The sequence below is a fragment of the Primulina eburnea genome, chromosome 14 (genome assembly GCF_022965805.1).
Source record: "Primulina eburnea isolate SZY01 chromosome 14, ASM2296580v1, whole genome shotgun sequence".
Taxonomy (NCBI): domain Eukaryota; kingdom Viridiplantae; phylum Streptophyta; class Magnoliopsida; order Lamiales; family Gesneriaceae; genus Primulina; species Primulina eburnea.
Genome location: NC_133114.1, coordinates 28,773,156 through 28,784,459, shown reverse-complemented (window position 1 = coordinate 28,784,459; position 11,304 = coordinate 28,773,156). Strand labels below are relative to the sequence as shown.

Sequence of the window (11,304 nt, the reverse complement as noted above, 5' to 3'; positions counted from 1 at the left end):
TTCACAATTTGTTCCATTAACAAATATTTCAACGAGATTTTCACCAAGAATAATTTCAATATTACCCAAGAAAAAAATGTTGATGACATTAGTAGCAGCAATTATTATCTAAGTGTTGCTTTGAACTTGGGTTATAAATAGGAGTAACATGGTTAGTCTTCACACATTAGCAAATAAATATTTGAAGAGATATAATGGCAGGTGCAAGCAGTTCTAAGGTTCCATACATGGCCGCAGAGTTCATGGATTCAGCACTAGTAACAAGATAGACTGCCATGGAAGATGAAGTCTTCCACAAGATTCTCCGATTCTGGCAAAAGCTTCAAGATCTCCAGTTCCTTCAGCAGGGAGGAGCAGTTGCCACCCCAAAATAAATGACACAAAAGAAATATCGGCGGCACTTGCGCGTTGCTGATGAGGTGGAAATCTTCACAGATGAAGGTGTCTACCTACTGATGCTTAAGAAAGAGAAGTGGACTCTGAAACACATAGCTATTTTAGAAGGCTTCTTGAAGACTTCCACAGGGGTTTTAATCGGATGGTTGACCTCGTGGAGGTCTGCTGTTATGACGGAAATCATCAATGTACGCTCCGTTTATAATAAATAAAATGTTTCATTAGTTTATCGTTGTCTTTTACTTTTCTGCATTCAAACGGGTGTTAGACGAATATCATGCAACTGAAAATAATTCAACTGAAATGTTATTAACTGTCAACTAACTGACTGAGTAATTAACAGATGATAAAAGACTCAGTTACGACGAAAAAAAAGATAATTACCATGATATATATAATCAATTAAATCAATTAAACAAAGTATATTGCGAGAGTAAGAAAACTTAGTTTCGGGCAGTGGTTTGGTGAAGATGTCAGCTGCTTGTTGTTCAGTTGAAAGCAGTGGTTTGGTGAAGATGTCAGCTGCTTGTTGTTCAGTTGAAACATACTCCAGTCTGATGGCTTTTTTCAAGGCATGATCTCTTATGAAGTGATGTCTGACATCTATGTGCTTGGTCCTTGAGTGAAGAACTAGGTTGTAAGTGATAGCAATCGTGCTATTATTTTCACAAAATATGGATGATTCTTTGGCAATAACTCCGTAATCTTTCAGTTGTTGCTGGATCCAGAGCAGTTGAGCACAGCAGCTTCCAGCAGCAAGATATTCTGTTTCAGTTGTGGAAGTAGCTATGGCTGTTTGTTTCTTGCTGAACCAAGAGATCAGTCTGTCTCCTAGAAACTGACATGATCCACTGGTGCTTTTACGATATAGCTTACATCCTGCATAATCTGCATCTGAATATCCAACTAAATTGAAAGAAGAGTCTTTAGCGTACCATAATCCCACATTTTGCGTGCTTTTAAATATTTTAAAATTCTTTTGGCAACAGTAAAATGCGATTACTTAGGATTTGCTTGAAATCTAGCACATATGCAAACAACAAACACAATATCAGGACGACTAGCAGTTATGTATAATAATGAACTTATTAAACCTATGTAGAGTGACGTCTCCACTGATATTCCCTTTGATCATCGCCCAGTTTAACTAATGAACTCATGGGAGTGCTTGTAGCTGAACATGTTTCCATGCCAAATTTCTTGAGCAATTCCTTCTTGTATTTGGTCTGACTGATAAAGATACCAGTTTCCAGTTGTTTCAGTTGCAGACCGAGGAAAAATGTCAGTTCACCCATTTATAATATCATCAACATAAATTTGCACGAGTAAAATATGATCATTCTTAGAAAATTTGAACAATGTCTTGTCAATTGATCCAACAGTGAAATCATTATCAGTTAAGAATTTTGAAAATGTCTCATACCAAGCTCTTGCAGCTTGTTTAAGACCATATAAAGCTTTGTTCAAATGATAGACATGATTAGGAAAAGAGTGATTGATAAAACATGGAGGTTGTTCAACATACACTTCTTCTTGCAACTGACCATTCAGAATGGAATTTTTACATCCATTTGATAGACCTTGAAATTCTTGAATGATATATAGGCAAAGAACATTCTGATTCTTCCAGTCTTGCAACTGGTGCATATGTTTCATCATAGTCAACTCCTTCTTCCTGCCTATATCATTATGCTACCAATTTTGTTTTGTTGCGTGTAACTAAACCATCTTCGTTCATTTTATTTCTGAATACCCATTTTGTTCATATAATTGTTTTGCAAACTATTCTTGGAACTAAGTCTCAGACATTGTTATGGGTAAACTGATTTAGCTCATCTTGCATAGCATTTATCCAGTTAGGATCAGCAAGAGCCTCATCAATTTTCTTTGGTTCAAGTTGTGATACAAAAGCAAAATGAATGAACAAATTAAGCATTTGGTTTCTTGTTCTTACAGGGTCAGATGGATTACCTATCACCAATTCTGGTGGATGCGATTTCTTCCATCTGAGTTCAGTGTTTGCTGCTTCCATATCAGCAACTGCTTCCGTTTGTAACTGAGTGTTTTCAGTTTCAGTTGGAGCTGTATCAGTTGGCAACTGAATATCATCTGTTTATTCCACCAACTGATTATCAGGAGCATGTTCTTGTTCAACTGTTTGATCTAGTATGCCAAACTTATCAACAATTTGATCTAGTATGCCAAACTTATCAGCTATGTAACTGCAAGAAATCAAAATGCTTAAAGCTGTAAGCTCTTCATGCTTTATAGCTTCCGTGAACTTTGGCAATCAGTGCAGCAATTGAATCATGGTGTTTGGGCTTTTTTACAGTTTAAATTATACGAGTTTTGCCATCAGCTATACTTTTAGTATATTTTGGCACACGTTTAGTTTTACAATAGTTGTACATTTTTCTCTTGCAATTCAACTCGTCCCTTAATATGACTTCAATGCTTGAATGGGGTTCAACCCCTCCGAAAAATATGTATTTGAATGCCCATTTTTTGGTGAAGCAATGTTTATAATAAAAGTGAATTGTGAATGCAGATACTGTGAATGTTTTGCTGCTGGTGTGTACTGCATGGAGCCATGTGCCTGTATGGATTGTTTCAATAAACCAGTTCATGTAGAGACCGTTCTTGCAACCCGCAGACAGATTAAATCAAGAAATCCTCTTGCGTTTGCACCTAAAGTGATTAGGAGCTCCGATCCAATGATCAAAACTGGAGTTAGCGGCTGCACTTTGGGGTTGTATATTTTGGTCCTTTGGTGATCATACACATTTATATTTTTTGTTTAATCATACTCACAGACTGACTCCAGCAACGCTCCTGCTTCTGCTCGACATAAAAGAGGATGTAACTGCAAAAAATCTGGTTGCTTGAAGAAGTACTGTGAATGCTACCAGGTTTCTTTCCATCTTTTGTGTGATATATGCTTTTTCTTTAAGCTTGTCATCTGATACGGAAAATTCGGTTCTTTGAAGGGTGGCGTCGGATGCTCTGTAAACTGCAGATGCGAAGGATGTAAAAATGCATTTGGTAGAAAGGATGGTGAGCTTAAATTTCAGATTTTTGGATAATTTAGGGAGTTTGAATTTTTCATAGCAATTCTTAATCTTGAGATTGGTGGTAATAATAGGAGTGGAAGCTGAATATGAAGATGAAACAGATACAACCGAGAAGAGTGTGCTGGAAAAAGATTTCCAAGAAACTGCACTCCATAATGAGCAGAATATGGAATTTGCACCTCTTGCAACACCTTTACTGACCGGAAGGTACGTTTAATTGACAAAAATTCTTGCATTGTTATACCCATCAACATCCATCTAATGAATCTAAATTCTTGTCTGCTTTATTAGGCTACCGGTTAAACATCTATTCTCGAATAAAAAACAGCGAGATGTTCCTCTCCCTCCATCAGTTCCCCATCGAGTTTATATGAGCCAAGATTCTTTCAACCTCCACCAAAATTTGATAAACATTTGGAAACAGTTGAAGAAGATGAAATCCCCAAGTTTCTCCGAGAAGGGTCTCCAATCAGTGACATCAAATCATCTTCTCCGAATAGTAAAAGAGTTTCGCTGCCTCGTAATGCCGGGACATCTTCCAGTTTAAGGAGCAGTCGAAACTGATACTTTGATCTATTCCCTCTTTTCCTTCATTCGCTCCTAACTATGAATTTTCGAGAATCACATACCAAGCTCTTAGAGAGTAAAAGTTCGCCATATCATTCAGTTTTGTTAGTGGAGATTGCCTTAGTTATATGCTCCTATAAGATGCATATTGCTTGTATAATAAATAATATTTTTATCTTCATAATAGTACTTCCTTTTTTATGACTTTGAGCATCTTTTATAGATCAGGAGGCCCGTTTATACTTGACATTCATAAAATGTCAAGTCTTGATTGTAATTCATTTTCCTTGGTGTGTACCCTAAAGATTAAATATTTGTGTAAGTTCGTGCTTTCCGTGTACCCATTTAAATACTCTATTTTAATAAGTTTTTTTTTTAAAATGCGCTTCGTTTTTTCCACATGATATAAAAAATCATTATTTATAACTTCCTAGCAGATGATTTTATTTGCATCTCTTTTTGTGGGAATATCCCCCCCGCACCAATCCAAACAACTACAATTACACCCAACATAGCATTTTCCACGTTTCAAATACTGAAGGAGATTCCAAATCTAGTAATCCTCCTCTTTCTTCGGTATTGGGACTGCCGAAATAAGAAAAGTAATAAATTTTCAACTAAAATTGTCGATCACATACTCATGACTCAACCTCAGCACATTTCATTTTGGTCTGAACACTTTGTGGTAAATCTTTGATTCTCTTATCCATCTCTGCGACTAAGCGAATGACTTGAGAGGATCGGTCACTACCTGCTCAAAAAATTAAACATAATTTTGGGAAGATATGCTACCGCCAGAGTGCCAGTCGAAATTCATACAACCAGAAATACAATATACTTTTGAACCAAGCATCGGAGATGGCAGCAGGATCAAATAGAATCCAGAAAAATCAACATAACGAAATTGGAAGGGAAAAAGATAAAATTTAAGAATCAAAATTAACATAAAATGTCAAAAAGTTGCATTATAACAAAGCTTTAACCAACACCATCTTCTCAAACGGAACAAGACAATTCCAAAAATTAAATAAGCAGTACATTTGCATCCCCAAACTCTTTCAAGATAACTCTAAGCCAGCTGCAAGACAGCACGGGAAAAAAAACCAAGGTGGTATAGAATTACAAATCTAAGCACCGACAACTTCGGTTGCCTCAGCCATTGTCTCCTCGGCAGGCCTTTCCAACTTCACGCCAACATCTTCACTATAATCACCGTGCACCTACCACGATCAAAGCAAATAATATAAAAAGTCAAGAGAAAGGAAATGATGTTTAACCTCTAAACAACCAAAACACAGACGAGAGCTACTTCCACTTAGAATCAATACTACAAGCTGTATCAAGGTTGCAAATTTCTCCCGAATGACCCAAAAACTTTCTCAAGAGGTGGGTGCGATGGTTGGGGGTTAATGCATCCAAATACAATTACCTTCTTGGTTTGACAAAAAGAAAATAAATATAGAAGGAACCCATCATTATCTCTCAGGTTAAAGTTCAACTAACAATATACCAGAACTTTCCAAAGAAGAGGAATGGTAAAGTTTACCTCCATCAACTTGCCAAGGTCAAACTTGGGGGCTTTCAAAATCTTAACCTTCCGAATATACACATTCTGTAGGGGATAGATGCTTGAAGTTGCTTTCTCGATCTCTTTGCCAATTGATTCAGGGATGAACTTCTGAACCAAGTCCTTCAGATCACAAGATTGTGCCTGGTTAACCATGATCTCACGCATCTTCCTCCGAATCTATCAAAAAAATGAGGCATGACAGGTTAAATAACAATGAAAATCCAAAATAGAGCCTTCACATTGCTTAGCATTACTTCATAGGTGCACTCCAGTCCTAACCATGAATATTATGCGGTCTTATTAAAATTATGATGGTTTATTACAAAAAAATACTCAAATACTCACTTGACGAATCTGGCTGGACTGAGCATAACATGTCCTCTTCTGTTGATTCACACGCTTCTTGGTGAAGCCAATGCAGAACATTCTCAAAGTATAACTGTCAGTTGTTTTGACATCAACATGAGCCTCAATCAGCGATTGCCATTTCTTAACAAGTGACCTTAATTTATCGGTAGTGAAGTCCATACCCTGCAATTTCAAAGAAAATGTCACAATTAGAGACACCTAGCGCATATTGATATAAATCCATCTTCCGTTTCTTCATACCCAAAAATTTGTGAGAACATTCTTTCCCTGAACGTCCTCAGCTCTCAAGCGGATCTTCCTGAAGGCATGATCTTCATCACCTTGCAGATCAGCCAAGGACACCTCATACACACGGTGCTTGAGTCCTTCAGATGCAATCTACAAAAAATAAATTAATTTCGATCTTAAAACACTTTCAACAGAGATACAGTAACATAGTATTTTCTAGCCTACTTGGGAAAATTAAATTTAAGAGTATCAGGTTGAAATTTCCATCCGCAACGAATCGAACCCACATAACGAATTTATAGAATGATAAAACAAAGGTGAACAACATATACGTGCCTTCATTACAGCATTTGTTTACATATTTAGAATTTTAAACATTTCTCCAGAATTTATAATGTCATAGCACATAAGCAAGAAAAGAAACACACAAACTCACAACTGAATCAAGTCATGCTAGTGATAACCAATAAAGAGAGGACGTAGGACCCAATTAAATGATCAAAAAACAAGAATAAGAATCTAAAAAATTTGAGAATGTCCCCATACATGCCAGTTTGAGCATCCAAGGCAACAATAAAACAGACAAGTACAAACTACAGAAGTGAAGTGTCAAAGCATGAGAAAACCATATTCAACCAACAAAATTAACCTCCATTCACGAATTAAATTTGAGCAAGCAATGCTAAAGCAAAAAAAAAATCAGATCAAAATATAAGTAGACCTCGTAAGATTATACCTTAGTACCCTGAGTACGAGTGACAAGGGTTTTGCCAACATTTCTAGTATTGAATATGGACGGTGCCTTAATATCGTACCAATCCTTCTTTGCAAACGGGTCAGACCTATAATTAATCAAAGGAATCAGTAAAACACTTCTCATGTTACACTAAAACGCAAATAATAACAAAAAAACTCACGCTTTCTTCTTGCCTCCCTTCTTCCCCTTCGAAATCCTCTTGTTCTTACTGTAAATGGAAACAACAATGAACATCCAACTTCAAAACAGAGTATTGTACGACTGTGGTCCCACAAAATGAAGCGCAACCTTAAAATTGTCTATATAACATACACATGGAGAGAGAAGGATTACCCGACGGCCATGGCTGCTGAGCTCTGCTGGATGGAGAGACGGCTACAAGATAAATTCCTGCGTAAAATGTGCTCAGCAGTGAAGCCCTAGGTTTTGTTGCGTTTTATATATCTGTGGATTCATAATGGGCTTGCTTTATTGGGCTGCTTATTTAGATGTTCAATTTTCAGTAAAGCTTTATATTTGGGCTGGTACTATCGATGAGCCCTATAACAGTACATTCAATAAGAGTCAAATTTTTCTTTTAAATTTTTTTATTAAGAGTCAAATTTCATAGCACATTTAAAAATGGCCTCCTCGAAAATAACATAGTGATATTTGGCCTCAAATTAGTTCAGGCTTACGCAAAAACTTGTGTGCGACGGTCTCACGGTCGTATTTTATTAGACAGATATCTTATTTGAGTCATCCATGAAAAATATTATTTTTTATGCTAAGCGTATTACTTTTTATTGTGTATATCGGTAGGATTGACCCATTTCACAGATAAAGATTCGTGGGATCGTCTCACGAGAGACCTACTCTTTGGCTTATATGTATTTTCACACCGTTTAAGAAAATTATTGAAAAGGTAAATTTTATAAATAAAATTTTTATTTGACTCTTGTTTAATGAATGTTTTAATTGGATAAAAAATTAGTTGAAAAGAAAATTAAATAGGGATAGATAAGTAAAGAATTGGAAAAATAATATCAAATATGGAAACCGAACTACATAATCGAGAAGAATGAAAAATAAATTCAGCCTAAATATATAAGACAGAGAAAATATAAATTTCATATTAACCTTTTGAACATAATCTCTTTTCCACAACTAATGTATTTTCTATGAGACAAGACCTAGTTCTAAATATACTTTCAAATCATTTAGCAAACTATTTATTTGTTCTGCATCATCAGCTGCAGAACAATTAATAAAATTATCCAAATTAACTACAAAATTTGATTTGAGAAATTCTAGGGACCCAATTGTATAAACTGGTAAATTGAAGAATTAATTGCTAAAAATCGAGATTTTTGGGACGATTTTCGAAACTTCTGTAATTTTCAAGATTTATTGGTGAATTTTTGAACATTTTATCAATTTTGGGGGTTTTCGAAAATGAGTAAGGGTTATTGTGCAGTTTTCGAAACTTTTAAGGGTTTAATTTGCAATTTTCGATTTTTGTGAAGTTGAATTTCGAATTTTTGGGAGCGATGTTTGCCGTGATAAGAATATATATATCGGCTGCAGTGATTCGCTTTATCAACTTAACCAATTAATAAAATTATCCAAATTCTTTGTATACATACGTACGTGCCTAAGGAAGTAACGTGGCTGGACATGAAAGTTTGTAGAACGTAAGGCCGGTTTTTAATTATAGACGAACTCCCAACCAATGTTACAATTACTGAGCCCGATTTATCCCCACGTTTTGGCTTTTCAACTGTAAGCAAAATCTCCGTAGCCACTAAATACACAGTTAAAACGTATTTGTTACCTCCCCTGGCAAGCTATTCTGCTGATCCACTGGAAGATTTTGTTCATGGCTGCGGTTTCTGTTCTTGCAATCATTCTCCTTCTTCAATCTTGTTTTGGCACATCCAATTCTGCCCCCTTGTTTGGTTTGTCTCTTAGCCCGTTCTCTTTAAAATTTCACAATTATTAATTTATACTCTTCATTTTGATGAATATATGGGATGTTCGAGTTTTCTGGTTTGGATGATTTATGTTCTATCTCCTCAAGATTATCAAGTTTTTTATTTATTTATTTGTGGGATGTCGCTGGATTTTGCGAGACTGTCTTTTGGTATTGTAGAAAATGTTTGCCAAGAAGGTGATCTGTGTGGGAAGGGAAATTGCTTGGCTTCGAATAATAGCGCTTTTGGTTATAAATGCGAATGCCATTCTGGTTGGAAACAAAGTGGTGATCAAGGCGATGAATCTCTCAAGTTCTTGCCTTGTGTGATTCCCAATTGTAAGTTATTTTCTTTCAACGATATGTCTCCAACCCCGTATTAATTGTTCAAGTTTATTAAGTGACAATAATGGCTTGAACAATATATAATTTATTTATTGTAAAATCTTCCTAGATTGTCGTATATGAACGTTTGAAGGAATATTGTCATAATTATTGGATCTCTCCCAGCACATCTCAAATGCAAACTCAAATTACTGGAGTCGAGCTCGAGCTCGAATAAAAATATATTTTCGCTGAATTATGACGATATTTCAAAGTGTAAAACTAGCTCTTAGTTTGACTTTGAGTTTGGCTCTGTGTGAGTATTAAATGATCTTTTAATAGCGCATTCAAGAATACTAAGGTTGATCGGCATAGTCCTCGTGTTAAGATACAAAAGTATTTTCTAGCCCACGTAGAATAATGGTGGATGACTGATGAATTTCATATAACATAAAATATATATATATATATATATATACACACACACACACACAGGTTCGTGGAACAACAGCTGCGTCAATGCCTCTGCACCGGCGCCTAACAACGACAAGCCTACTTCATCATTCTTGGATCGTAAGTCCTACTTTTCTTTAATTTAATTAATCCATGTTTATTTATTATATACTATGAGTACGTGTGGGAATTGACTTTGTTTTAAATTTCATAAATTTGTGACACACGTAGCATGCTTCTGGACCGATTGTGGACGTGGGAAATGCGTGAAAACCTCGGTTTTCAGATCCACTTGCCTATGTGAAGACGGCTACTACAATTTGTTCAATGCCACTAATTTCCCATGCTACAAACAATGTAAGAATAATACACACACGTATAACATACATATATATAATATGATCGAAACATACAAACGAGAATAGTATTATTTTTTGGGGGCGATGCATGGTAAGTTGAATATAAAATAATGATTGGAAAGAGTGGTAAAATAATTTCTTGGGGGTGAAACCATGCATAAATGAAGTATATATCTCAAAGTTTGAAACTAAATTAAGGAAGTGGTACTGTTGAATAAATGAATTAGGTGCATTCGGAGTGGATTGCACAAGTCTTGGAATCAACTTGGGCAACGGATCAACTTCATCTTCCACTGCAATCCCCAGTACTAGCTACGGTAATATTACAGATTCCTTCAATTTCCCGACCGTTCGTTGTGCATTTTTTTGGAACGAACTGGTTAGAGTAGCTGTAGGTTTTCTTCCAAATTAATTGACTTCTTCGTTTTTTTAAAAAAAATTTATATTAAATTAATTGTATCATTTGGATTTTCAATGATGTTCCTTTGTTTCTTGATGTATAAATGAATGTGCTGTGTTAGGAATAAGCTTGATCAGGAGGGCTGGAGTTGTTTCTCTGAGTAGCGTGATGACAATTTTGGCCATGGTTGTGTGCCACTATGTTTAAATATACAGTTATGGAGTAAATTTTCGAATTTTAAAATATTGTACAATTCTAGGATAAACGATTATCAGTGCATGTAACATAGCCAGTGCGATTTTGTATGAAAGTAATTGTTACGATGCCTAATATTTGTAGTGTTAAAGTTGCATCTATTTTATATTAGAAGTTTGCTAGTTTTGAACGGTTCGAATCTTTAGCACTTTGTATAGAACACCAATTAAAGCGACATATAAAATTTACTGAACATACACAAAAAAGAAAAACACTATACACCACCTCATTGGTAAATGAGCGATCCCCAATTAGCCCAAACAATTTGGGCCCATTTTAGATTCGATCCAGTACATTATACATACCACATAATACAAGGTTATCAAAAATAGTGAAAAAAATATCTTTAAGAAATTGCCATATATTGATTAAAAAAATCTCACAAAAAGTCGATGGAGAGTTCGTGGTTAAGATTAGTGTGGAAACAATTCTCGGTGAGTGAATATGATGGAATGACAGTAATTTTATAAAGAAATTATAGCTATAATTTCTTTAAAGGATAAGAGACTTGAAAATATCAATTATTTTTTTTTATTACAACACACAACTCAGAGAGTCGGCTAATCTGAGAGGAGGTAAGATCATTGAACTATAACTCCGGTCT

The 11,304-nt window shown here is 35.5% G+C and overlaps 3 protein-coding genes across 4 annotated transcripts; 2 read left to right on the top strand and 1 right to left on the bottom strand.

The window, feature by feature from the left end:
• Window positions 1-374: 374 nt before the first annotated feature.
• LOC140811315 (uncharacterized) lies at window positions 375-4,307 on the top strand. The gene is made up of 7 exons (XM_073169175.1): window positions 375-584; window positions 2,413-2,645; window positions 2,945-3,125; window positions 3,210-3,305; window positions 3,384-3,450; window positions 3,539-3,674; window positions 3,759-4,307. Exons 1-7 carry the CDS (start codon window positions 375-377, stop codon window positions 4,012-4,014), a joined length of 1,179 nt encoding a protein of 392 aa, XP_073025276.1. The 3' UTR covers window positions 4,015-4,307.
• Window positions 4,308-4,956: 649 nt separating this feature from the next.
• Window positions 4,957-7,400, bottom strand: LOC140812601 (small ribosomal subunit protein eS1). The gene is made up of 7 exons (XM_073170910.1): window positions 7,292-7,400; window positions 7,119-7,166; window positions 6,938-7,043; window positions 6,214-6,351; window positions 5,950-6,135; window positions 5,581-5,781; window positions 4,957-5,254 (listed from the first exon to the last, which is right to left on the bottom strand). Exons 1-7 carry the CDS (start codon window positions 7,300-7,302, stop codon window positions 5,162-5,164), a joined length of 783 nt encoding a protein of 260 aa, XP_073027011.1. The 5' UTR covers window positions 7,303-7,400; the 3' UTR covers window positions 4,957-5,161.
• A 1,240-nt stretch (window positions 7,401-8,640) lies between these two features.
• On the top strand, window positions 8,641-10,826 carry LOC140812806 (uncharacterized). 2 transcript variants are annotated; one of them, XM_073171173.1, is made up of 6 exons: window positions 8,641-8,895; window positions 9,090-9,248; window positions 9,729-9,806; window positions 9,918-10,043; window positions 10,273-10,362; window positions 10,567-10,826. In XM_073171173.1, the coding sequence occupies exons 1-6, from the start codon at window positions 8,817-8,819 to the stop codon at window positions 10,650-10,652; spliced, it is 618 nt and encodes a 205-aa protein (XP_073027274.1). In that variant the 5' UTR covers window positions 8,641-8,816; the 3' UTR covers window positions 10,653-10,826. The 2 variants fall into 2 exon arrangements, with proteins under 2 accessions (XP_073027274.1, XP_073027273.1); XM_073171172.1 differs by lacking the exon at window positions 8,641-8,895 and having other exon boundaries at window positions 8,903-9,248.
• The last annotated feature ends 478 nt before the right edge of the window (window positions 10,827-11,304 follow it).

Coding starts and splice junctions, on each gene's coding strand:
- LOC140811315 (XM_073169175.1), top strand. CDS start 375: ATGACACAAAAGAAATATCGGCGGCACTTGCGCGTTGCTGATGAGGTG. Junction 3,126..3,209: donor ATCCAATGATCAAAACTGGA/GTTAGCGGCTGC, acceptor TCATACTCACAG/ACTGACTCCAGCAACGCTCC. Junction 3,306..3,383: donor AGTACTGTGAATGCTACCAG/GTTTCTTTCCAT, acceptor GGTTCTTTGAAG/GGTGGCGTCGGATGCTCTGT.
- LOC140812806 (XM_073171172.1), top strand. CDS start 8,966: ATGGGATGTTCGAGTTTTCTGGTTTGGATGATTTATGTTCTATCTCCT. Junction 9,249..9,728: donor GCCTTGTGTGATTCCCAATT/GTAAGTTATTTT, acceptor ACACACACACAG/GTTCGTGGAACAACAGCTGC. Junction 10,044..10,272: donor TTTCCCATGCTACAAACAAT/GTAAGAATAATA, acceptor TAAATGAATTAG/GTGCATTCGGAGTGGATTGC.
- LOC140812601 (XM_073170910.1), bottom strand. Junction 6,352..6,937: donor CTCGTACTCAGGGTACTAAG/GTATAATCTTAC, acceptor TATTTTTTGTAG/ATTGCATCTGAAGGACTCAA. Junction 5,782..5,949: donor AGTCCAGCCAGATTCGTCAA/GTGAGTATTTGA, acceptor TTTTTTTGATAG/ATTCGGAGGAAGATGCGTGA.